The 25,878-nt window shown below is 36.0% G+C and overlaps 2 protein-coding genes across 3 annotated transcripts in view; both read right to left on the reverse strand.

The window, feature by feature from the left end:
* Window positions 1-10,991, reverse strand: part of LOC109050383 (3-ketodihydrosphingosine reductase) — an 11,268-nt gene extending 277 nt beyond the window's left edge. The window contains exons 1-10 of the mRNA XM_042769929.1: window positions 10,363-10,991; window positions 8,996-9,085; window positions 8,267-8,323; window positions 8,080-8,145; window positions 7,849-7,944; window positions 4,951-5,142; window positions 4,779-4,862; window positions 4,202-4,285; window positions 3,983-4,084; window positions 1-2,720 (exon numbers count right to left, since the gene is read on the reverse strand). The exon at window positions 1-2,720 is cut by the window's left edge and continues 277 nt beyond it. Coding sequence (XP_042625863.1) covers window positions 2,601-2,720; window positions 3,983-4,084; window positions 4,202-4,285; window positions 4,779-4,862; window positions 4,951-5,142; window positions 7,849-7,944; window positions 8,080-8,145; window positions 8,267-8,323; window positions 8,996-9,085; window positions 10,363-10,551 — 1,080 coding nt within the window. The 5' untranslated portion in view covers window positions 10,552-10,991 and the 3' untranslated portion in view covers window positions 1-2,600. The remainder of the gene's footprint in view (window positions 2,721-3,982; window positions 4,085-4,201; window positions 4,286-4,778; window positions 4,863-4,950; window positions 5,143-7,848; window positions 7,945-8,079; window positions 8,146-8,266; window positions 8,324-8,995; window positions 9,086-10,362) is intronic.
* A 137-nt stretch (window positions 10,992-11,128) lies between these two features.
* On the reverse strand, window positions 11,129-24,123 carry LOC109050384 (vacuolar protein sorting-associated protein 4B). 2 transcript variants are annotated; one of them, XM_042769912.1, is made up of 13 exons: window positions 23,979-24,123; window positions 22,948-23,059; window positions 22,741-22,841; window positions 19,106-19,217; window positions 18,727-18,874; window positions 17,860-17,918; window positions 17,650-17,769; window positions 17,044-17,200; window positions 15,805-15,953; window positions 15,411-15,492; window positions 13,745-13,964; window positions 13,472-13,612; window positions 11,129-12,414 (listed from the first exon to the last, which is right to left on the reverse strand). In XM_042769912.1, exons 1-13 carry the CDS (start codon window positions 24,072-24,074, stop codon window positions 12,313-12,315), a joined length of 1,599 nt encoding a protein of 532 aa, XP_042625846.1. In that variant the 5' UTR covers window positions 24,075-24,123; the 3' UTR covers window positions 11,129-12,312. The 2 variants fall into 2 exon arrangements, with proteins under 2 accessions (XP_042625846.1, XP_042625853.1); XM_042769919.1 differs by lacking the exons at window positions 22,741-22,841; window positions 22,948-23,059; window positions 23,979-24,123 and adding an exon at window positions 19,806-20,032.
* Window positions 24,124-25,878: the final 1,755 nt, after the last annotated feature.

Raw genomic sequence — 25,878 nt, forward strand, 5'->3', positions numbered from 1 at the left:
TGTGTGTTTGAATGAAGTGTGAGCACAGGCTTGATTTGCATAGCTTCAAGGAGTTCAAACAATTTCTCTGTTAGCTTCTTAACGACTTAATAAAATGACTACGTCCATGTGTTATGGAAGAGGGCTTGACGATTCGTAAGTCCGACACATATATCACTACTATGTGCTGGACAACGTGTCTGGAGCCAGTATCAAATGAGAACATCGTCGTTTTGACTCATGCATTCTCATTTTCATATTTTGGGTATCTTTGTAAAAAATATTCATAGCAAATAATGTACAAACAAGCAGAAACAATGTATTTTTCCATACTAAAACAAATATACGTAAACCATACACAATCTATGCCATAGCTGGATGTGGAGGTATCAACCCTTATAGCTTTTATAGTGGTCTGTGTCTGGATCTCTTAAGGCTTGGAATGGGTCTCCATGACTGTAGTGCCTGGCTGCATTGGTCAAGGGTTTCTAGAATACCTGCAAATGCCAGACAAGGAATGGAAAGGGGGATTTTTCTTCAAAAAATAATTTACTGGAATTAGCAGAAAATTCTGATATTAGAATAGAACTACATTTTGTTTACAGTAACCTAAACTCTAAAATGACCATAAAACTATGATTTAAACAAGTTCTGACAAAAAAAAACCCCACGTTGCAGGCTAATAAATGATTATATACGTTATGGGAAAGCAGAAATACAGCGGTTAGAGAAGCCTATGTGCTTACAATGACTACTTTATTAGTAGGACAAAGGTAAGGTAAAAAAGAAAGGGACGAGTTCTAGGGAAAACAGAGCAGCATAAAAGTTGTATTGAATAAAAGTGTTACTTCAACCAAAAATAAAAATATTCTGTAATCATTTACTCACACTCATGTCATTCCAAAACCATGGGACTTTTTTTTTTTCTGTGGAACCAAAAGAGGAACTGTTTATACTGCTCTTTTCCATAAAATGAAAAAAAGCACCATAAATGTAGTTCATAAGACTCATGCACACGATCAATTTTTACTCAATGCTCACAGAAAACTCTCAAATCTCATGTACAGTATCTTCAAGATCTTTAATTCAAGGGCTTTAAATTTCCCGGTTTCTCAAACAAATCAATCAGGCTTCTTCAGAAGGTACTGCATCTCATACGGACCACTTTAATCGTCCTTTTTGCAGCCCTCTTTCACTTTCACTGTAAGGAAAGGAGCTGCATGAACATTCCACTAAACATCTCTTTCTGTGTTCTACAGAAGACTGAAAGTTCTACAGGTTTGGAAGGACATGAGGGCGAGTAAATAACGAAAGAATGTTCATATCTGGGTCAACTATCACTTTAAATAGACTCTTTTCTGTGCATTCAGGCATTCAGGAGATTGACTCCTGATAAACATCCGCAGGGTGTGATCACATCACATGCTCCCCGTTTGCTTGTGACAGTGAGGAAGGCAAATATTACAACAGCATGAGTAAGTGTCATTTTCTCTCTAGCAGTAAGGTGCGACTTGCAACAAGAATCTAAATCAGAAAACACAGTTTATATGCTGGAACCATCCACTTTGCATTACGACAGAGCAGAGCACAAGGAAATTCACTTCACTTGTGGAAGCCATATTGCTCGGTTTCATGTACAAATCTGATCAAGCTTCACAACATCTACAGTATTTGAGTTCTGGGGTTCTGACTATGATTATTCTGACTGATTCTAGATCAGCTTTTAGTAAGAGCTACTTAGGCTTTTGCTCTGGTTACTACACCTGATCCGTTTGGATCTCCTGCTCCACCTGTTGGCAGAAAGGTGCACTGACTCGAACCAGCGAGTCATCCTGACCCATCCTTCAGTTCAGTGAACTCTTAGAATGCCCCTGAGGTCACCTAAACGCATGCGTACAAGCAGACAAATATACATAAACACTCACACTCACATTTAAAAGGTAAACATTTCCTTCAGAAACCTCCCCACAGAGCAAAGAAGATAAGGCAGAGTGGCAGACTCACACAGATGTCCTGTGTCCGTACCATAAAACCATGAAATCTAAAAGCAGGAAGATACAGTGCTTGACAATGAACATCACCAACCAGCCAGAAGAACATAGGACAGTTCTTCACCTCATTGTAACATAAGGAAGCGAAGTTGTTGTTCTTCACCTATACAGGTTTGTTTTGTACCTATACAGCATATGGTAACATCTCAATCTAAAGTTGACTGAAATTAATTCTAGTGTTGAAATAACATTACGCCAACAGGCTAGAACAAGAACTTAGATAGTATGTGGTTTTGAGAATGACCACAAACCTTCTGAAACAAAAGAATGTACTAGAGGCAGGGAGAGCCAATGAGTAAATAATTTAAATGCAAATAAAGCTGTTTGCTTCTTGAAATATTAATGCAGCATGCACTGGAATGATCGGGGTTCTGAAAAACACATCATGAAAGATGGACAGATGCCTATTACAGCATAAACAGTGTTTTGTCAGGGTGGACCTCTTCTACCCATTTGAACACATCTGGTGGGCCGGGCAGGGGCGGAGCGTGCTCTGAGGTGTGTGTGTGTGTGTGTATGTGTGTGAATGTAGTGCTGCTGATAGAGATGGATGTGGTGGGAATCCTGGTGCTACTCCCTCTTGTCTGCTGCTTTGGACTGTTCTCTCTGGATCATGCAGTGGCGGACGATGCTGTCAAAGCTGCCCAGGTAGAAGAGCGCGATGGTGCGGAACAACCCCATCGTCACAATCTGGACAGAGTGAGATAATATGACCATTTTAACACATCACAGAAAATCAAGCAATCAACTAGGGCTGTGTGATATGGATAAAAAAAAAAACCTATCGCGATTTCTTTTACGATTTCGATTTTAATCATGATTTTGACACACACAGACATGCTTTACAGTCATAAATGCATTCAGTATGAATTTGAAACATATTTCCAAAAGAAAACCAATGAGAGCTTTATCAAAAAGTTGTAACATGCCTCTAGAACAGACATAAGTCAAAATAATCACTAAGTAAAGGTGTTACAAAATGTCTAGACATATGGCAAAAAAAGAAAAATAAGTAAATAAATAAATCCCGTGTTTTTTCTCTTTTTGCCATGCATTGGTCATAGAGCTCATTGTAGCGGTGCCTCAGGTGTTGAAATAGATTTGTTATACATTATACAGGTTCACACGTACTCCATCTGCAGTGCGTATATGTGTATGCAGTTCAGAAGCAGCAGCGAGAGCGAGTTATTGTAACGCGAAAGCACATTAAAATAATGCGCGAGCGTGAATCTATCCGCTCGCACACAGATTTCCTTTGCTGTCACAAAACCAGATGTGCGTGCTCAGATATACGCTGCTCTCGCCCAGAGAGAGTGCGCGCACTTAAAACGTGTCTCCTCTCACTCAAACTGTGTCCTGTGCACTCACAACTCTCTCTATGCTCATGTGCTAGATATTAATTATTTTTGCATCTTTTTCTGCATGCAGTGTGAACGCTCTGATCCGTTAACATGGGCTCGGAAAAAATATGCATCACACACAGTGTGTGAACCTGGAGTTATGTAGGCATGTGCCCAGTCTGTTCTGTTCTCGCGCTCCACTTAGGCACGCTGCATTCTGACTGGATTGGAGAGCATACTTTGGGAGGTCGGGGCTGCGGAAAATCATGCTATAAAGCGATTTAGAAATCGCACACACTCAAATCGTGATTTTATGACAATTTCGATTAATCGCACAGCCCTACAATCAACCAAAAAGTCAAGAGGCTCTTTAAAATCTTCAAAGGGAATATCTAAGACCATGACTGATTTAAATAGCTGAATGCAAACATGACGTTACTAATATACAAAGGCCAAGCAGGATGATGAAAGGCACATGATGCAGAAATAATTATGCAAAAAGGAAGGAGTCGTCTATTTCCATCTCCTAAGATATTGTCAGCGAGTCAGATATGATGACACTGTTGCATCACAGTCAGACTCTTTTGTGTTTCGTGATAATGGGCCGTGTACCTGCTGCAGCCCCTCAGTGATGGAGGTAACGGGGGACATCCCACAGGTCAGCGCTGACAGCATGTAGCCATCGGGTCCGACTGCGCTGGTGAAATTTCCCTGCTGTGAGGGACCAGGAACAAGAGGAGTCTCAAGGCACATTATTAAACGCTAACAGTGAACTAGTCAAATACTGTTGGATGAGAAGTTGCCCATTGATCTTGACCAGTTCCTACTTACCAATGCATCCTTCACCACAACTTTTGCTACTTGCTCAGGCTGACAGACTCCAGACGTTTCTGAAATTAACCTGGTCTCCAGAGGCTGCCAACGAGAGAGTCAAAACCAGAATAAAACACACAGGCAGGACAAAACATTTCAGTCAAACTTTAGTTTAGGGACCAATTCTCACTATTAACTTACTATTAACTATGACTTTTGCCTCAATAAATTACTAATTTATTAATAGTTAATAAGGTAGTTGCTAAGTTTATGTATGGTGTAGGATTAAGGGATCTAAAATATGGTAATGTAGAATAAGACATTAATATGTGCTTCATAACACAAATAAACAGCCAATATGCTAGTATTATGCATGCTAATAATGAGAATAAATGTTTTACCCAGCATTGCTTTTTGCACTAAAAATACTCCGTATATTTTTTGGAATTCAAAAAGAAAGATCCAACTATTTAACAGAACACAGACCTGCATTATTAGAAATCCTTCACTTTTAAATATTCTATTAATATTGATGCTCAGGTATTTAATATTCAGAGACTAATTCTATTAAGGAAAAAACACATTATTATCTCACCTTAGTCTTATTCTCTTCTGCAAAACCCGGAGTGTCAGTGTCTGGAGGATACGCCACAGTTACGTAGATATTATAAGGCTTCATCTAAGAAAGATCAGAGACTACATTCAAATCAACCTTTCAACGGACTGCCATGTGCTAGACTCTGAGTGAGCATCATGAATACACACACCTCCATCTGCAAGGCCTCAGCCAGACCACGCAGGGCGAATTTGGACGGTGAGTAGGCCGTGTAGCCAAAGAGGCCGATCAGCCCTGCCTGTGACGACACAAACATGATGCGGCCCATCCGCCTTTCCTTCATAGTGGTGATCACTGCCCGGGTGGGGTAAACGCTGCCTAGATAGTTCACCTCCATCAGTTTCTGTTACAAAAGAGCACACGATTCACCACAGGAACAGAGAAATCGTTAGGGTAATTCGAGTCATTTCTAGGGCTGTGGTTCTCACTTTCCTGCAGAGTTTAGCTCAAATCTTGATCAATCTCAAAAAAAAAAAAAAAAAAAAAAAAAACGAGTAATCCTGAAGGCCTGTGCTGCATTCAAAATTGCTCAATCATTCTATCATTTACGCATTCACTAATTCTTATATAGTGTCTGACAGTTGGCAAAATTATGACATTGATCTGTATATTGTGCATCGGGGGGCTGGAGCTATTGCAAAAACAGCTTCATTTGTTTATTTTGTTTTGTGGGGCTGGAGCTATTGATGTATTTATTAAAAATAACAATTACAACAAACATATTTTTTAATTATACATACCTCTATGCCAGCTTTGTGGTTTTGTCTATGGTTTATTAATACAATAAATACTATTTTGTTTTTTAATTCTTAACTTGTGTTCATAATCATTCGATGAATAATGAAATACTGCCAACAAACATAAACAAATATTAGTGTACATCATTGTATGTATTTATAACTTTTATTGTCTCTCCCGAGCAGCGTTTCGCCCTCAGATAAAAGATGGCATGGATGCATAGCACCCTAAGGCGACTGTTATAAATACATTAATATTAAAGGGATACTCCACCCCAAAATAAAAATTTTGTCATTAATCACTTACCCACCATGTTGTTCCAAACCTGTAAAAGCTCCGTTCATCTTTGGAACACAATTTAAGATATTTTGGATGAAAACCGGGAGGGTTGTGACTGTCCCATAGACTGCCAAATAAATAACAGTGTCAAGGTCCAGAAAAGTATGAAAGACATCAGATAGCGGTGGACGATATGACCAAAATCTTCTATCACAATATGAGAAATTTTATATCACGATAACGATATATATCTTGATATAGTTGTTTTTTCTTTTACTAAGGTTTTTGTGATATTAAGATCTTTGATACCATAGAATTTTCATAATCCTTGTCACCAATGTCGATATCAAACTAATACAAGAAAACAAAAAACTCAAGCTCACAGGAGATAAATAAACAATCAGTGATGAAATAAGAACAAGAAACTAATTACAAGCAATAGGACAAAAAACTACAATAAATAAGAAATACATTGTGTAAATGAGTCTTCAATGTGTTAGTTATACCCATCTATCTATATATATATATATATATATATATATATATATATATATATATATCTTATATATATCTATCTATATATATATATATATCTATATATGAATATTGGACAGGTTCCTCTTTAACAGCGCGCACATATAGCTTTGTTTGTGTTTCAACGTCCTAAAATCAGTTGTTTTAAATTGCAGTGCTTAAAAACGCTTGCAAACATTAAGTTTTCGAGACCACGCGCAATGCACCATGACATGAACGCACGCATGCAGTTATTCACGCGTCTTCCTGCATCTCCGTGTAATGCAAGACTGCTGTCATTTGTGAAATTTAAGTTTTCGTGCAGTTATTCACGATTTTGCGGCACGACGAAATAAACGATAGAGCATAATATGAAACGATAGACTACGCATGCAGTTATTCACGCGTCTTCCTGCATCTCCGTGTAATGTAGTAATGATGTTACACCTGCCATTAGTGGTTCAACCGTAACGTTATGAAGCGATGAAAATACTTTTTGTAGGCGAAGAAAACAATAATAATGACTTTATTCAATAATTGTGACGCAGATGATACAGAAGAGCATACACAGCAACAAAGGAATTATTGAATAAAGTCGTTATTTTTGTTTTCTTCGCTTACAAAAAGTGTTCTCATCGCTTCATTACGTTACGGTTGAATCAGTGATGGAGTATTCTGACGATGTCTTTCATACTTTTCTGGACCTTGACACTGTTGTTTATTTGGCAGTCAATGGGACAGTCACAGGCCTCCCGGTTTTCATCCAAAATATCTTAAATTGTGTTCCGAAGACGAACAAAGCTTTTACGGGTTTGGAACGACATGGGGGTAAGTGATTAATGACTAAATTTTCATTTTGGGGTTGAGTATCCCTTTAATGTTGCATACAAGTGATTAACAAATACTTTTAAACTATCCACCAAATGATCATTTCTTCCTTACAGTGTTGTTAGTTAACAATAATGCCACCTCATAAATGATTTAGTGAGTTAATGCCTAAAAAACAACATTTTAATTTTGGCATATACTGTAATTTCAATAAATTAATCTATATAATATTCTATATGTTAATGTGTTTTAATCCAGTATTGATTAAAAAATGTTCAAACTAGAACCAGTATGACATAAACGTTAAAATGTGTGCCACGCTTGTTTCCACGCTTTCTTCCAGCTCGTCAGTCTTATCTGCGGTGGACTTTTGAGAAATAGCACTTCAGAAATCAGAGTGCATTGTGGGTACAAACAAGCGAACGATTGCAGGGAATTAAGTTGTTCACTCAGATTTCAGACACAAAATGGCAGACATCTGAAACAGTGCACTATATAGGGGATATGGAGCAGGTTTGGACAAAACACTTGATTAGCTTGTTTAATTGGGTTTGATTAGGGTTCATTTAGGGGGTCAACTCTGCAGGACAGTGGTTCTTGAGGGCCAGAGGATGTTAAAAGGTGGTTACTTACTAGCATAATTCAAAACTACCCACCTCCCTGATATCTGTCTATGATCTGCTGTCCTTACCTTGAAGCTGTCCACTCCCACTTCCTCAAACGTCCCAGATATGGACATCCCGGCACAATTCACCAGCATGTCCACAGGACCCAGCTTCTCTTGAGCCTGTGTACCAAACACAGCACACAGTGAGCAACCTCACCGCAAACCATCTGAAGAAAACATTAATAACTGTTAATGCTTCAAAACAGCGACCAGAATAAATGCTGACATACGATTCTCATAAAATGGTAAACATACTTGTTTTATGACACTCTCCACCTGGTTATAGCCTTTCGACACATCAACAGAAATGCAAAGCACCACCTAGAGGTGATCATAACAATAATAAGACGTTGCATGCCAATTTAAGACGTTGATTTTGAGAACAACATCCCAAAAATAATACTTTTAAAGATGTGTGTATATATATCAAAGAAATACATACCTGCTTATCATTTATGGCACATTTCTCCACTTCTTTCTTGGCTTGAACCAGTTTGTGCTGTAGAGAAACAAGTACACCAACAAATATTTAATAACATCCAGTGACAGTAATAATTATTACGTGTAAACCATCGTTCAAAAGTTTGGAGTCAGTACTCTTTTTTTTTTTTCCTAAAATAAATTTCTACTTTATAATCAGCAAGGATGCATTAAATTGATCAAAAGTGACAAAGACATTTAGAATGTTCCAAAAGAAGATAAATGCCGTCTGTTTAACTTTCTTTTCATCAATAAATCCTGGAAAAAAAAAAGTATCACATCTTCCACAAAAATATTAAGCAGTTCAACTGCACAGATGATAAATGTTTCTTGAGTACCAACTTATATTAAAAATTATTTCTGGAGGATCATGTGACACTGAAGATGCTGAAAATAACTGGCATTAGAAAATATATTACAACTGAATACAATTCTTTTAAATAGTAATTAATACAATTATTTAAAATCGAATGATTAATTCACAATATTAATGTTTTTACTGTATTTTTATGTAAGAAAAATGAAGCCTTGTTGAGCATAAGATCTTTTTTTCCTCAAACATGTGAACTCTAGTGTATACAGTGACTGACAGATGATATCCAGTGACATTCACCTATTTTCATGTTTGACACCGTAAAGATGCTCTGACACAATCAGTACCGTATAAAGCGATACACAAATAAAGGCTGACCTCATCTCGTGCCACCAGAGTGATGAAGGCACCGTGTTTGTAGCATTCCATGGCAATGCACTTCCCGATCCCACTGCTGCCTCCGGTCACCTGAGGATGGACAGATTTATTACAAACCAATCAAGTCATGGTTCATTTATTTTACTAAACTATGCAAACAGCACTAAGAGAAAGAGAAAGAGTTCAAACACAATCATTCACCAGGTAAAAGCACCAGACAAGACAATTAAAACGAAGCGATTATCTACATTGCACTACGTTGCACTTTAATGTGCATCTGTTCTCATACAGCAGTTAGAGAGTGCAGATATAAAAAATCCTGTTCATATTCACCATAAATTGAATTTTAACAATAATGTATAAGAGTGATGGTTTCAATCATGACTTGCCTACTGTATCATATTTGATACGCAAATAAAGCCTCTAAAGGATCAACTAGATCAAAACATTTTTGAAAAAGCTACACGATCTACTACATGCCTTCTGTTGTCTGACTGATAGTTTTGACTTTCTAGTAAGTAAAAGTCCTTTTAGTACAATTGTAAAAATGTCTATCTTCAGGTCGTGGTTCATGTTTCTTTTTGCTGTGAAATCATTACTGATTAAAATAACAAATTGCTAACTTTTTTGTCTAAAGGTTCAATAAACGGATGCATAAAAAATAGAGAGAGACAGATGTTTTTTTTTTGACTTTCATATGTTAGGTTTTACAGGGTTAAAAACTGAAGAATAATAAAGAATTTTAATATGTATATGCACAACACAAATGGAAACTGAATTAATTCTGATGTCTCTATCTACATGATCAACTGCATAAAGCATAAACTCATGAAAACAAGCATTTTATAAAAAAAGATGTGCAAAATATCATATGAAATCGTCAAAGCTGTCCCTTTAAAACAAGATAGGTCTGAGCTCTTGATGAACTATGAACCACAGCAAATGCAGAAACATGCAGCGCTCGCTTGAAAAGGTCCACTGCCCTGGAACAGATGGTTGCATAACCAGTACAACTACACTTATTTGGCCTCCAGTGAAATATGAACTTTACATGAATATTAGTGAATTTGATATGCATCTGCAATCTGAAGCAATAACAAATATTTTAAGCAAATGCACATCTGCACTGGTGCAATATGAGCCACGTGACACATTATGAATAACTATCAGTGATCATATATATATATAGTATCAGTTCAATGACAGTTAATGCAATTAAATTATGCTTTTTCGATAGATGGACAACCTGACTTATTGACAGCCACCTTATAGCATTCGTTTCTTGTTCGCTTGGTTATTTCTGATGTTGGGAGATCTGTGTGCTGTTAATTCGAACAGATTTATAAAAGAGAGTTATATGAGCTTACCACCACATGGGCCCCGTTCAGTTTGAGAGGTTTGGGGCTTATTAACGGGGATATCATGTACAGCAGCAGCACGAAGACCACGATGAAAGCAGCCACTAACGTTACCAGGAGCATAACGAAAGGCAGAAGCAGCCAGTTGAAGGAGAGCCAGTGTGAGAGCGTGGAGCCGAGGGCCTCCTCGGAGGACATGGGTCAACCTGATGCTGCTGATGTTAGCTCACAAGATAAATCTTCAATTTCAGGCACTCCCCCGTCTCGCGGACAGAAGATAGCAGGTCTTCGGACGAGTCGTTTATGCGCTTTTATTATCTAATGATGTGTTAGAGGGTCGGCTGGTAGATTAAACACTAATTTCAAGTCGTGAGACTGCAAAAGCTAACTCTGTCCGTTCACTACATGAACCAAAACACAGAATCTCTGCACTTTGAATGAGATGCTGGCTGCGTTTGAGCGTTGGAATTATGGGAGTTGTAGTTTTTGAAAACCTCCGATTACTGCGTTAGAATACGAATTGTGCAGAAAATTGACTACAAGTTCCAACATTCTTTACATAACTGTCACTTTCCTAATTAGCGTTAAAGAGCATTGAAATGCTACTTTTTTAAATTTGATTCAAACATAAGCCCTTTATCCGCCTTCAATGACGTGTTATTCAACCAGCGATGAAAAATATAAATAAATAAAAACACAGAACTGACAGGCAATGAGCGTTTTAGGAGTCTGTGTGATTTGAAAACATTCGCATTAAAGTAATAAATAAGTCAAGTTAGTTTCATTTCAACCTTTATTTACACGTGGATATTAAAATGCACGAGATACACCACTTTTAAACTGTCTGGAAACCATCTGTTTAACAAGACATCCTTAAAACAAACCAAATATATTTTTTCTATATTGTTATTCTAATAGTACAATGTCTTATAGGTTTTTAAATGGCAAACCAAACACCCTATGAATGCATAGGGGCTGCATACAGATTGATATATGTGTTTGAAAAAAATTTTATGAAATGTGCAAATATCATCCAATCATTCCCAAACCTTCTGCTTATAAAAACAGTTATATAGCCATCTACAAGCATCAGTATTTGTGCATCTATGTGTGTGCGGATTGAGAGAGAGACAGACGATGTGAAGAAGGCACACTGTGTGCTGAGCCTCAGCAAGTGAACTTATAACGAATGTCCAACATCGGCCCCTTGAACACATAATGTAACTCATATCTCAGTGAAGGAACAGCACATTTTACAGTAATATACTGAAAGTAACAATGTACGTGGAGACAAAACCATATGTAGTATATGAGCGCCTGAATTGTTAAATGCAGATCTCTAAGTGTTGTGTCAAATGCCAATGCACAGATTCAAAGCATGACTTTCTCAAACGAGGAGGAAAACACCTGCAAAGTCTACACCTGCACCCAAAGAGGTCTTTGCAACAACAAACAAGAGCCATTTAAATGGTTCATCTCCCACAAAACAAAGCTGGAAAATCTTCACGTGTCGTCAAAACGTAACTTTTGTCCATTCAGATTTATGTGACTGTAAGCAAAACTGACATTAGTATTACTTCAGATGCTTAGTCACCGCATAAAGGAACGAATTTAAATTGCTTATTGATTTACAGCACATCTGTTGTAGGTCCTGCTGACTGTGTTGATCATAAAAAGCACAGATAATTATTATTAAGACCGCTTATTAATGATAAAAGATGCATGATGGTCACTAGGTACTGCAGGCGGAGCAGCTATTATTAAGATGTGAAGAAAAACTGAGGTGGGCGTGAAGAGATACACATTTCAAATTACATCTAGGCTTTAGCCTGAGCTGAGGGGGCTCGTGGGTCAGAGGAAGAGCATGGGTTCGGAAGGAAGAAAGGGGCGTGTGAAGGGCAAGAGAGAAGACGTTACAATCCCAATCTGTGTGCTTTGGTTTGGGGAGACCGGCTCTGTTCAGCCCTCCTGTCCAAAGTCCTCTGTGAACTTTTTCAGCTTCTCCAGATCCTGCTCGTTGACGGTGGGCTTTGTGTTGGCGAGAGACCTCAGCATGTCCGACTGTGGGTATGAACAGGGCACAATGAGGAATTGATAAAAGTACCATAACAGTCTATTAAATTAAAATAAATAATAATAATAAAAATACTATAAAATAATAATAATATAGCACGTCCCGAGTTAGAGTGACGGCTTGTGGGCCTATCAATAAAACGCCCAAAATAAATAAATAAATTAATTAATTAATAATAATAATAAAAGAAAGAAAAAAAAAACTAAAAACAATATTCATCGTTTTGTTATTTTATTTATTTTAAAATGTTTTACTAATTTTTACTTTTTTTATTAAATACTAATAGTATTAATATTTCTTTTAAAACACACACACACAAAAAATTACACCTTCTGCTATTATTATTCTGTTGGGTTGAACCATTCAAAGATGCTATACAAACAGATAAACCACTGTTCTTCATTTATATGAACAAATATACAGTAAAAACAGTATTATTATGAAATAATATTACAATATAAAATAACCATTTTCTATTTTCATATTTTCAAATGTCATTTAATCCTGTGATGCAAAGCTGGATTTTCAGCATCATTACTCCAGTCTTCAGTGTCACATGATCTTCAGAAATCATTTTTATATGCTGATTTGCTGCTCAAGAAACATTTCTGATTAATAGCAATGCTGAAAAAGTTAATGTTTTCGAGGAAACAGTGATCCATCTCTGATGAATAGAACATTCAAAGCAAAGCATTTTTTATTTTCCAACATTAGAAAAGTCTTTAAAGTCACTTTTGATCAATATAATGTGTACTTGCTGAATAAAAGTATTAATTTCTTTAAAAAAAATAAAAAAAAATCTTCTTGACCCCAACATTTTGAACAATAGTGTACTTTATATATTTGTAAATAAAGCAGAACACATTTCTGATTTCCCTCATTATGTAGAGTCACTCATTACAGGGCTTTCTTCAGTAAGACCAAAATAGCTTGACACTGGAACCTTAGAGCACTTGTAATGACCACGACAATAATCACACACTGTATTAAGCACAGTTAGTATATACTGATGGTGTAAAAATATGAAAATAAAACCATGCTCACCATGGAAACGATTGGCTCCAAAAGTTTCTCTCCAGGGACGTCCATCCATGTCATTTCTACAGCCTGTGGATCACCTGGGGAGCAAGGGGTTAAGAGGTCATCGACTATGACATTCGGGTCATTCCTTGATGATCCTCGTACCTAATGAAAGAAAAGATAACGGTTACAATTAGAATTGCTGAATATTTCATTTAAGACTTATTAATGTTATTAATATTTACTCCGAGTCAGTTTCTTGAAGTGTTGATGTACTCGGTGTCACTGAGGACTCACCCGTTTGAAGTGTGTGGCGGACTGAACCTTCCTGACGGGCTGCATGAGGGCGTCTCTGACGATGACGCTGACGTCAGCTCCAGAGTAACCGTGCGTCTTCTTGCCCAGAGTCATGAAGTCTGATTCGGTGAGACTGTTCGGTGTGCTGCCCAGATTCAGCTTGAACATGAATCCGCGAGCGTGCTCTTCTGGCAGAGGAATGTAGATACGTTTCTCAAATCTAAACACAGCACAGAAGATAAACGATGAACAGCTACAGACTTACAGTTAAAGAGTGACAGGTGCACACACACTCACTCTCTTACCACTTTTCCCATATTAAAATTTTGGATAATAAATCTATTTAGTATATATTTATTGTGGTTTATGTATGTTTGATTGCGAGCCGAGTGGTTGAACTAGGTATTGCAGTCCAAATTCAAAATATTGGAGAGGGTTATTTTCACCCGGCCCCTCCTCCTCAGATGCAGGTTGACAGATCAAGGACACAAACAGGAACAAGCACACTTGACGATGAATGAAATGAAATACGCTGTGTTTCTGCCAACTGGCAACCCTGGGTGCCGAAATACAATTGGGTAAACTGGCAGTGGGCGGGTTTCACAAACCAAAACAACAACAGACATTCTGGCCCGGAACGCACATTTTCAAAGGAGAATAACTGACTGTAGCATTGTTTTTCAGATAAACAAGTATGTTAACTTCGCATGTTTCTTAAATATCTGCAAACATATTATGGTATTTTCATGCTTTAGCAGAGTCAAAATCTTACATACAGCACCTTTAAGATTCTTCTAGTCACTACCCTTTGTCTAGGTCACAGGTCTAGGTTAAAGATGCGGGGCTCCAGACAAAAAGAATGATGTGATTGCAAAGCAATCAGGAAAAAAAATCATTACATGCAAATTTATTTAGTCGCCAGTGGCGATCTCAGCAAAAACTTCACTCACAAAATAATATTTTTGGAGTAATTTGTGGAGATTTTTAAAAATGCTTTTAAAAATCTCTTGTGCTCGACAAGGCTGTATGACATTTAAAGTCGTATATTGTGATATTGTGGGATGTTTTTATTTTTTTAAACAATACATTGTATTTTGTTATATTTAGAAATGTTATTTTTTTCTGTAATTATTGTTTTATATTTAGTAAGATTTATCTTATGTACAGTTACACTTTAAAACATAAATGTTTATATAATAGACTGATTTGTGCTTAAGAAACATTTCTTATAATTAAAATCGAAAACTGTATTGTGTAAATCGAAAACTGTAAATAATTAAAAAAAAATTATATAATATATATAATATATACTATATTATATATATATATATATATATATATATATATATATATATATATATATATATATATATATATATACACACACATACATACACATATACATATATACACACATACAGATGTAGATATTTCATAATAACATTCCACGTGATTCATTGTGATTCATGCTGTCTGGCTCACAATAAACAACAAGAGTTGAATAACCTGTTCTAGCCAATGTCTCTCGCTGATGTCATTCAATCATGATGCATCACACTAACACATAGTCTAATGAGATCATCTTTAACTGATAATCACTCCACTCCGACTCTTCTCTTTCAGTTTTCTCATAGTAATTCAGTCACTCATAAAAACAAATTATTACCGTCTTCTGATGGCAGAGTCCAGCGTCCAGGGGATGTTTGTGGCTCCCAGCACCAGGATCCCTTCATTGTCATTACCAACACCTATAAAGACATTATCGTATTAGACAGGATTCATGGTTCATTAAAACGCCATAACAAATACTAACATGATAAATAAGTGTTTTTAATATTACAATAATGTGATTTTTATCTGTATTTTTTGTCCTGATAAACAGATCAGATTTAGACAAATATGTACGATTTTGATTATAAGATCACTGCTGATCCGGAATGCATTTCAGACAAACACAGCCTAGTCAATAACTCAACAGTTTCTTTAATGTGTGTTTAATTAGGATTGGACCAGGAGCAGGATTTGACATCTCTGTAACAGACGACAGTAACAAGGCTCACCTTGCATCTGAACCAGAAACTCGGTCTTGATTCTGCGAGCCGCTTCGCTTTCATTCTCGCTCCTGGAGCCGCAGAGTGAATCTATCTCATCGATGAAGATAATAGAGGGCTTGTGCTCTCGGGCCAAAGTGAACAAATTCTTCACCAGCCTGAGATAAGAAAGGAAACGTTTAGACATCGCATGGCATCACTTTAACCATTTAATCAGGTGACAAGCAACTTTAACTAATTAAAACTCTAGATCTCACACTGTATCATTTTCCTAAAAAAGTAGAGAATCTGAAAGTGTGGCCATGAAAACTAATTTCATTTATAGGTCGGTGAATTTTCTCTGTACCAAATTCTGTTCACAGATCCCACAAAAAAGCTGCACTTAAATAGATCTGCTCAGTCTGGAAATATAAACACAGTAAGTTGACTTGCATTCTGTGTAAATGAAATAAGTCAGTCATTTTAAAGGGATAGTTCATGCAAAAATGAAAATTCTGTCATCATTTACTCAAGCTGTTCCAAACCTGTGTGAGTTTCTTTCTTCCGTTGAACACAAAACATATTTTGAAGATTGTTGGTCCCCATTGACTTCCATTGTATGAAAAAAACCAGCCACCAGCAACTGTTTGTTACCAACATTCTTCTAAATATTTTCTTTTGTGTTCAACAGAAGAAAGAAATTCAGACAGGTTTGTAACAAGTGGAGAGTGAGTAAATAATGACAGAGTTTTCATTTTGGCATGAACTATCCCTTTAAATGGTCATGACGCAAACAGTGAAAAAATCTGAAGGCTCCTGTATATAATGATTTGCACAGAAACCGCAGCTGTCTATGCAGTTTTACACATCATGGCACTTTTTTATTCCATTACTTTGTATGACATATACTGTGTAAATAAAAAAAGTTATTAATAGCTGATTTGAAACCTGTGATTATGCATTTCTGAATCAACATTTCCCCTCACCAGATACAGTATTGTTTACCGATTGTAGCCTGATGCTTTAGAAATGCCTGTACTCTTCACATTTCAGTGTAAATTATTACAAAACATACATTTCATGAAACATACAAAAATTTGGTGTGTTGTCTGAGCACTGTGCTTATCTGCTGAAATTAAAATCTGAGAAATATACAAACGTAAAGCGGTAAGCAAGAACGTCTGAACAGTAGCGAAGCTGAACACAAGAAAGACACTTAAACTGCTAAAACAGCTAAAGGTAACCGGCGCCATTCCTCACAAGACTCACTTTTCACTCTCTCCCAGCCATTTAGAGACCAGATCAGAGGAGGAGATGGAAAAAAAGGTGGAGTTGTTGGCTTCTGTCGCGACTGCTTTGGCCAGGTAAGATTTACCCGTTCCAGGAGGCCCGAAGAGAAGGATGCCCCTCCAGGGAGTTCTTTTACCTGAGACAGAAATCATTTGTTTTATTAGCGGTCTTCTCTGTCAACAGTTCCTTTTACTGGGTATTGGTACAGTTGCAGTTTTGATATACCCATACTGCCACTGCTGACCACTAAACACTTAAAGAGGATATAACACACACAGTTTCACCCGATCTCATGTTAATCTTGAGTACAATTGCATCCTTCAATTCCGCACTGGGGCCATGTTTGAAAAAAACATTCTGGAACTTATATAAACCTGGAAGGAGTGTATTTGGCACAGAAATGTCATATATTGCATAAAAATAGTTTTTTGAAATTTTGTGAATGCTTAGGGTGTGTTTACATTTTTTTATGTGTATAAATAACTCAGAATGCATGAAACAGCATCAGACCTCCCCTTTCATTAAACTTCAAGAGTGTTGTCTGAAAGCAGTATCCCATTAGTTGATAGTGATATAGCCACTTGCCTGTGAAGAGATGTGGGAATTTGATTGGCAGAATGACGGCTTCTTTCAAAGCCTCTTTGGCCCCCTCTAACCCGGCAACATCGTTCCATTTAATATTCGGCTTCTCCATGACAATTGCTCCTGTGATAAAAGATCAGACAATTAGATTCAATATGTGTTACCAAAAAAAAAAGTAAGTTTGTTTATTTAGAAGGACTGGGAATAACTTACCTGAAAGTTGATTCTGAAATTTCTTTTTTTCTGGGTCTTCTTCTCCATCACTCTCATTCCTAGGGTTAAAAATACAATGGGAAATCATTTTTTTTAAATACTTTTATTCAGCAAGGTCACATTCAATAGATCAAACGTGACACTAAAGCTATTTATAACCTAACAAAATATTTCAAATGATGTCTGTTCTTTTGAACTTTCTATTCATTAAAGAAAGCTGAAATAAACCATTTTCAACATTGATAATAATCAGAAATGTTTCTTGAGCAGCAAATCAGCATATTAGAATGATTTCTGAAGATCGTGTGACACTGACGACTGGAGCAATGATGCTGAAAATACAGCATCACAGGAATAATTTACATTTTTCAATATATTAAAAAAGGAAACATTTTAAATTGTAATAATATTTCACAATATCACGGTTACTACATTTCTGATCAAATAAATGCAGCCTTGGTGAGCAGAAGAAACTTCTTCCAAAAATCTATTCAACCCTAAACTAACTAACGGTTCTATAAATAGCATAACTGCAAAGGGGGAAGTTCACTGTCTCAGTTGCTAACACGGCTTTGCATAGACACATGAGAACACACGCTAGAAGTTAGGAATATGCAAAACCACTTATTTTCAAACATGGGCTGAATGATCAAGCCCTGTATAACTAGGGTCCATCCGAGCCAGATTTGATTTATTTTATTATAATTTTTTTTTAAAGCATGGCATTCACACCAGACATGCTATTGTGTTCAAAACCAATTAGCAGTTAATTAATCTTGATGTTTTGATTCACAGAAATCAAGTACACATTATAAATGAAAGCATGTATATGTCTGTATGTATTCAGTGAACATCCACGGCACGCACCCTTTGTCACTGGACTGCGACTCCTTCACTGGTTTCGCTGGGGCTTTCTCTTTCTTCTTCAAGAACTCTTTCAGCTTCTCAGCCCGGTCTAAATATTCAGCACATTTGGCCCGAATGCTTTGTTTGGCCTTATCACCCTGTGCTTCATCTTTATTAAAAAAAAAAAAAAAACATAGTTAAAGATATAGAGTTGTGTCAAATGCTGTAATGTCTTCTCGTTAACATACTGATGAATTAAAATCCTAATTATAATGCTAAAGCAATACATACGAACATTCAGCAAACTATTATAGTCTGGATAAAAATAAATCGCAAGACAGGAATAACATTCTTGATGTTGAAATCATTCTATTTTACCGACAGACATAAACATACTTACATTTGACAACATGCAGAAAATATTGAACAGCATGCTGATATAGACGCAGGGCCTCTTCGTAGTTTTCAGCCTTGTCCTCCTGAGCTGCCTTACTGGCCAGATCTATAGCTTTCTGTTTGGTAAACAGCATTGTTATTAATGCAAATACAATGTAGCTATTAAGTAATCAACACAGGTTTATTCTGACAGTCACAGTAACATGAAAGCACATTAATTAGACACTTCAGGACACCCTAATGCGACATCTACCCTCCACATAAATATGTGAACAATGTGCCAAATATTAATAGATGTAAACAATCTATAAGTGCATTCATAGAAGCACAAAACACAATGTATAGCTGAACTTTAAAGCAGATCATGATCAAAACCAACACATAACTGGTTATTGTTAGCTCACCTGATCTTTACCTGCTAACGTCGTTGTCTGATTAATATCTAAACTGCTATTTATGATCTCACGCACAATCATTAGAGGTTTGTTAGTGTATTTAGATTATATATGACAGAAGTTTGAAGAAAACACGAGGAGGCTCGTAAAACACGGGCGACAACTTCTTCACTACAAAATAACTGCCTTATATTTAAAATATGAATTTACAAATACGATTACACTTAATATTTATCTTAATTTAGTTCGTAAGTTAACATTCTTGCTGTCGGTTTGATAAACTGTGAGATCATTTGTTTGCCAACTTACCTGCAAGTTGTTGTTGGCAGCCATAAGGGCTGAAAAAATCAAGAACGAACGGCGTTTTGGAAAAATTAAGACAAGTGATATATGAACTAACTGTCGCGGTTTCACAAATAAACAACGAGGGTTGTAAGTTTGTGATTTTTCGATACTTATTTTTGAGATCGGAGTATAACAGAGGAGGAAAAACAACTTCCGCATAAAAATGTCGAATGTCACTTCCGCCTTCACGCTCACGTGTTCCAAAAAAATGTCGTGCGTCATACGGGAAAGACACGCCCCCCCAAAAAAAACAAGTCATTCCTACGTAATAAAAGTTATACTTGGCATATATTCACGATTTTAGTAGATAACAACATGACGGATTCTCTCAAAAAGTATAACTGCGTGATCGGAAATAAACAGATGTTATACAAATCATTGGCAACATTTGATGATAATATTTTGAATGTTTAAAGTGATTATAGTTAGGCCTACTTAAAGACAATTAATTTGATTATTTGATTATCTGCGAGACTGGGGCTAGTTCTGAATACACAAATGCTTGCTTTCTATTATGGTTTTGTGTTGATGTTGAGTTTTCATACCATCAAAATATTTCTGTAATATCTGTTCAGGAAATAAGTGAACACAATAAAACCTCTCTGGCTAATTTTAAGGTGTTTTTAATTTTTCTACATTTTTCAAATGTAGCCTAAGTTGACGTGTTTTCATTTTATCCAATTTAATAATGAAAATTTCCATTTCGGCCAAAACATTGAATTTATATTTTTGCAATATATTACATTAACTTTTAATTAATTATGCACCTGGCATGTCAAATGAATCATTCTCCTCAACAAATTAGACATTTCTCAAAAATATTATTAGATATTAATATTAATGACAGGCTTCTTATCTTGTCAGTAAACAATATTTCCCAGCACACCCTGAGAATTATTCACTGTAATAAAAGTGTGACGACTAAAAGTCTCCTCTGTAGTATCATATTGGTTTAAAGTGACTAGAAATCTGCACATTCACATCTAAACAGGCCAGTGTGTTACTATAGTGATATAGCTACCAAAAGTCTGAAGTCATCAGTGAGATAACTGAGCTATAAACAAGTGGTTCCACTGTCAAACCAAAAGGTCACCTACAGTATCATTGCTTACACATTATATTGCAATATGACAGGCTAGTAATAAACAAGATCAAGGTCTTCAGACTCACTAGAAACTTTGAGGCGAGTATGTTAGAGCAGGTTGCTGCTTCAGAACCATGTTGTGAACACCAGACACCACAGTAAACAAAATAATAAAGCGTATTTATGAAAGGAATACAAAAATAGAATGAAGTGTAGCCAAACATGATGAAAGTATTAAAAAAGAATACATGCTCCAATAGCTTTATAGTCAACATGATGTACCCTATGCACATTATTCAAAAGAAAACTATAAAACTTGATATCACCAAGCCCTTTTAATTTACTCCCATCACTTAAAACCACCAGTACAAATGCAAACAGCATTTAATTTTCACTTTAGTGCAGTAAATGTAGGCAGCTGTGAAATATTAAATACAGTCAGTGGATTTAGATGAGGACGTTCCATTTGGTAGATTTAAGGTTTCTGTGCACTCTCAAAAAAAAAAAGGTACAAAAGTCATCCCTGGGGCGGTAACTTTTCAAAAGGCACACCTTTGTACCTAAAGAGTCCATATTGGTAGCTTAAAGGTACATATTAGTACAAAAAATTGTACATATTAGTACCTAAAAGGTACAAAAGTGCCCCAGTGACAGCTTTTGTACCTTTTTTTTCTGAGACTGTGCACAGTTTAGTTGCATCTCTGTAGGAAGTGGAAGCAACACAAACTCATGAGAAAACTGTGGTGAGTTTTTATAAAGTGATTCACTTGGAAATGTGTTATTTATTTTTTTTTAAATGTGAGTTTGAAGTTCCTCCACTTACCCCACTCCTAAACCTAACCATCAGTGGGAAATAAGCAGATCGTATGAAAATGCACGACTGAGATCATACAAATTAGGGTACAGTCACATTGACTGTTCTTTGACAAAATTTAATGTAATCCAGACACTTCAATAGAAATCTACGCAAGCTGGGATTTCACATGAGAGTGAACGATGCATGCAGATTTATGACTTCTGTGTCAGCTGTGATTCATACATATTGACAATACACAATGGAGCTTTTTGCCAAAGAAATGTCACCAAAAGTTCATTAATGTGACTGCACCTTCAGCCATCAATTCTACAAATAGTTACAAACTGGTATGAGAATGTGTTGGTTGTGTATGGTGTTCAGTGTAAATCTGAAGTCATCAGTGTAGTGACACACCAAGGAATTTAAAGTTGTGAAGTTGCCACTCCTATTGCCACATCTCTGAGAGATACCAGTGGTTACAGGGACATACTGAGGCCCCTCAGGGTCCCTTGCACATCCCACAAACTAAGCAGAGGCCATGGCTAAACACTGCATTTCAGTATCTGTCATAATCTGATAATACTGCTAGGTCTAAACTTTTACGTAAACCTAAAAAACAGAAAGCCAACACCCTGAACTTCGAGGACAATAGCTTCCAGTGAAAGAGTATCTAATTCGTCACTGACTAATGGCAGAACAACCACCTCACCTGCCTCCCAGAGACTCAATTATTATATTAGACGTTAAATGAAATAACCAGAACCTGAGATCAAGCGGTCAAAGTTTTGCTGATAAGCATTTCGTCAACATTGTTTTTACTGTTTGACGAAACATATATTAGTGAGTGAACAAAGACGTATTCATTTCCAGCATGTGTTAATAAACTGCTGTAGACAGGCGTTTTTATGAAGACTGCACATGATTTATCTGAATATTTACGTTTTTAAAAAGTGCGACTCAATCCATTGCTTGGACATATTCATAAATACACAAAGAGACAGTGATAGTTTTATAGTAACCTCTTTCTTATCAAGACAGTCTTGGAGCTCTTCGGCTCTGTCCAGATACTGCTTACACTTATCTCTGATCTTCTGATTGCCCTCCTTACCCTGTGGTTCACCTGAATGCGTGGAAACAAAGCGTTAAAATGCCAAGAGGCTTGAACAGACCGTTGCACATCGTTGTGAATAGGTTAATCCTATATTTATGCCACACTATGCACTTACGTTTTATTATATGCAGAAAATATTTCACCGCATGTTGATAAGATTTAACAGCCTCCTCATAGTTTCCAGCCTGGTCCTCTTGTGAAGCTTTGTTGGCTATGGCTATAGCTTTCTGTAAAATGAAGCATGTGCAATTGTACTTATATTAAGTAAGTATAATCACACCAGTCTCAAATTTAAGACGATACATTTTCACAAGGTGAGGTAAATACATCATAAGCCACTATGCAGAGATTTAAAAGCATAAATGTATTTAAGTACCATTACATATAATGTAATAACATTTAATATTAAAATATATAATAATGTGTCAATTAAATGCATTTTAAGTGATCTTTCAAAAATCATTGCACATATAAAGTTGTTTATGACTAGCATAGTTAAATAATAATAATTATTATTATTATTATTCAGTGCAAGTTAACTTTAACAGAGAATTAAGATGAATATGCACATAATTGAGTTCTAACAGAGCCTGAGATTATTAAAAAATCTAAAATCTAATATCTACAAGACATAAATCTATGACCATAATGTGTCTTCTCGTGACTATTAGTAAAAGTGCTTGTGAATATAATAAACCACACAAATAAGTTAAATACAGCAGTAAATATGAACTGCCTGTTCTTCATAAATGTTATATTTTGGGAGTCAGTGGAGCCTTGAAAACTCTTTCAGCTGTTCTCAGATGATCGTCACACTTCAACAGCAGAATATCAGCACTAGTTCTGAACTGATAATATCTTTTTAATGTCCGGAGTTATGATGACCGTGTCTCGAAACAAGAAGCTGCCCACCAGGACAGCATTATGAGCTTTGTTTTAAAACCGATAACTTGAATCACTTGACTCGAACTTCATTCATAAAGAATGACATTGTTTCCGAGAGTGCTGAATGTGAACATGGTTTCTAAACAGATTTTAAAAGAAAATGCACACGGATCTGCTGTTAAATATTACAAACTACAATACTCTTGTCAACGCTCACACTGCCTTGACATGTATTGATGATTTCTGTATGGATTTATTTACCTGTAAATTGGAAGGCTCCATGTGACGCTGATTTGTTGTGAAGTCTCTCTGTTCAGTTTCGGTATTGTCGGGTTTGTGAACACCCACTCGACTCATGACGAGAATTAGTGAGCAACACCAGAAACAGCGCCCTCTACAAAACACTTTTAGCTCAAATATATGAATGCCTTTAAAACCTGATTTGTTTATTATTTCGTGTTGTTTGTTTATCTGTGGAATAATAAGAAATGGGTTAAACAGATTTACACAGATGCTCAAATAATACTGTACTGTAGTCTTCTTTCTATTTTTAAATAAATTCAAAACACAATCCAAAAAATCCCAACTTCCTGCTGAAAAACCCCCACTTGATCATATCTGTGGCTGGTTATATAAACTGATTAGACTAGTCTTAAAAGTTAGACACCTGATTTTTTTTTTCTGCAAGACTAGTCATCATTTTTAAAAGTCAGTTACATTAAAAAATAGATAAAAATAGATTGATCTCATTTGAATCTGAAAAGTAAGACTGATAACCACTTCCCATCCATCGTTTTTTTTTACACCATAGTGAAATACACCAAAAAATATGTTTCAAATATATGTTTAAATAGCACAGCGCAAAGAAATATATTGAAATATATTGAAAAAATATTTCTGTTAAACTTTCAAATCTCAAAAAAAAAGGACATTTTATTTTTAGACATTTTGGACGATAGATAGATAGATAGATAGATAGATAGATAGATAGATAGATAGATAGATAGATAGATAGATAGATAGATAGATAGATAGATAGATAGATAGATAGATAGATAGATAGATTTCCACTTCACAAAAGATTCTATAGATTATTAAAATGTTCTACACACTAAGAAAAAAAATGATTCTTTTAAGAACTGTTCACTGAAAGACCCTTTGGGAGACACAAAATGTTTAAAAAAAAAAAAAAAAAAAAAACTTTTGGAAGCTTTATTTTTAAGAGTGTAAAAGGGTTTGAGGTAGCTGTGTGAACTCTCTTCAATAAGTCTCTTTAATTAGTCACATTTTACAGTAAAGTTCATTTGTGTGCAAAATGTGAAAGTAATGCATGTATTTTTCCAGTATAGTTAATTCCCCGGTATTCTAAATGTTATTGATCAGTTTCTTTTGGTTATTAATGCTCAAATCATCTGAAGAGAAGATCATGTTACATTTTTCTTTTGTTTAATATTAAGAGATGATTCAGTTGTGACCGCCAGGATAGTGGAGGGAGTGGAGATGGCATGTGATCATGCCATAAATATTGATGTTGCATTGCAAAACCACAACCACAGTTCAATTCAATGCAATACAAATCTTTTCATAGCAGTCACACTACTAATACTAAGAGCATGCAGTGTCTGAATAGAACTTGCAGTTATCACGTTCACCATCCAGGTTTTGAATACAAATCTTTTCATAGCAGTCACACTACTAATACTAAGAGCATGCAGTGTCGTCTGCATGATTTGGAGTGTCTGTCCAGCTGTTGGATGTGCAGTGACCTCACAGACCTCCACCAGGTCAAGAGCAGAGGATAATAGTTTCAATAGCATTTACATGCAACTTCATCAAAATCTGCTGAGAAAGATTACACACATCACAAAAAGTGCTTTTAGAATGATATTTTCTTTAGAAATTATATATTTTTTAGAAATGTTGATTTTCATAAGCCTCCATTTTGCAATTTAAGATTGTTTTGTTCTTGTATAATTTCTGAGTGATATTTTTAAATTGTTGGTTCATGAACACATGAAGACTTTGGATGTTTCATCACATCTTATATTTTTCAGTATCTCACACCATGAGTTTGAAGTGTTTAAATCAAGACAACACAAGGATCATACATTTCAGCTTTGAGAGTTTATTACATGTTAGATATCATATATTTTGTGAAGTG

The sequence above is a fragment of the Cyprinus carpio genome, chromosome A2 (genome assembly GCF_018340385.1).
Source record: "Cyprinus carpio isolate SPL01 chromosome A2, ASM1834038v1, whole genome shotgun sequence".
Lineage (NCBI taxonomy): Eukaryota > Metazoa > Chordata > Actinopteri > Cypriniformes > Cyprinidae > Cyprinus > Cyprinus carpio.

What these genes read in the sequence shown, in the direction of transcription:
- LOC109050384 (XM_042769912.1), bottom strand. Translation starts at nt 24,074, where the DNA reads ATGAGTCGAGTGGGTGTTCACAAACCCGACAATACCGAAACTGAACAG. An exon ending in TCGCAGTCCAGTGACAAAGG is followed by an intron (nt 17,919 to 18,726) that starts GTGCGTGCCGTG and finishes TTTTAACCCTAG; the next exon opens with GAATGAGAGTGATGGAGAAG. An exon ending in CCGCCACACACTTCAAACGG is followed by an intron (nt 13,613 to 13,744) that starts GTGAGTCCTCAG and finishes TTCTTTCATTAG; the next exon opens with GTACGAGGATCATCAAGGAA.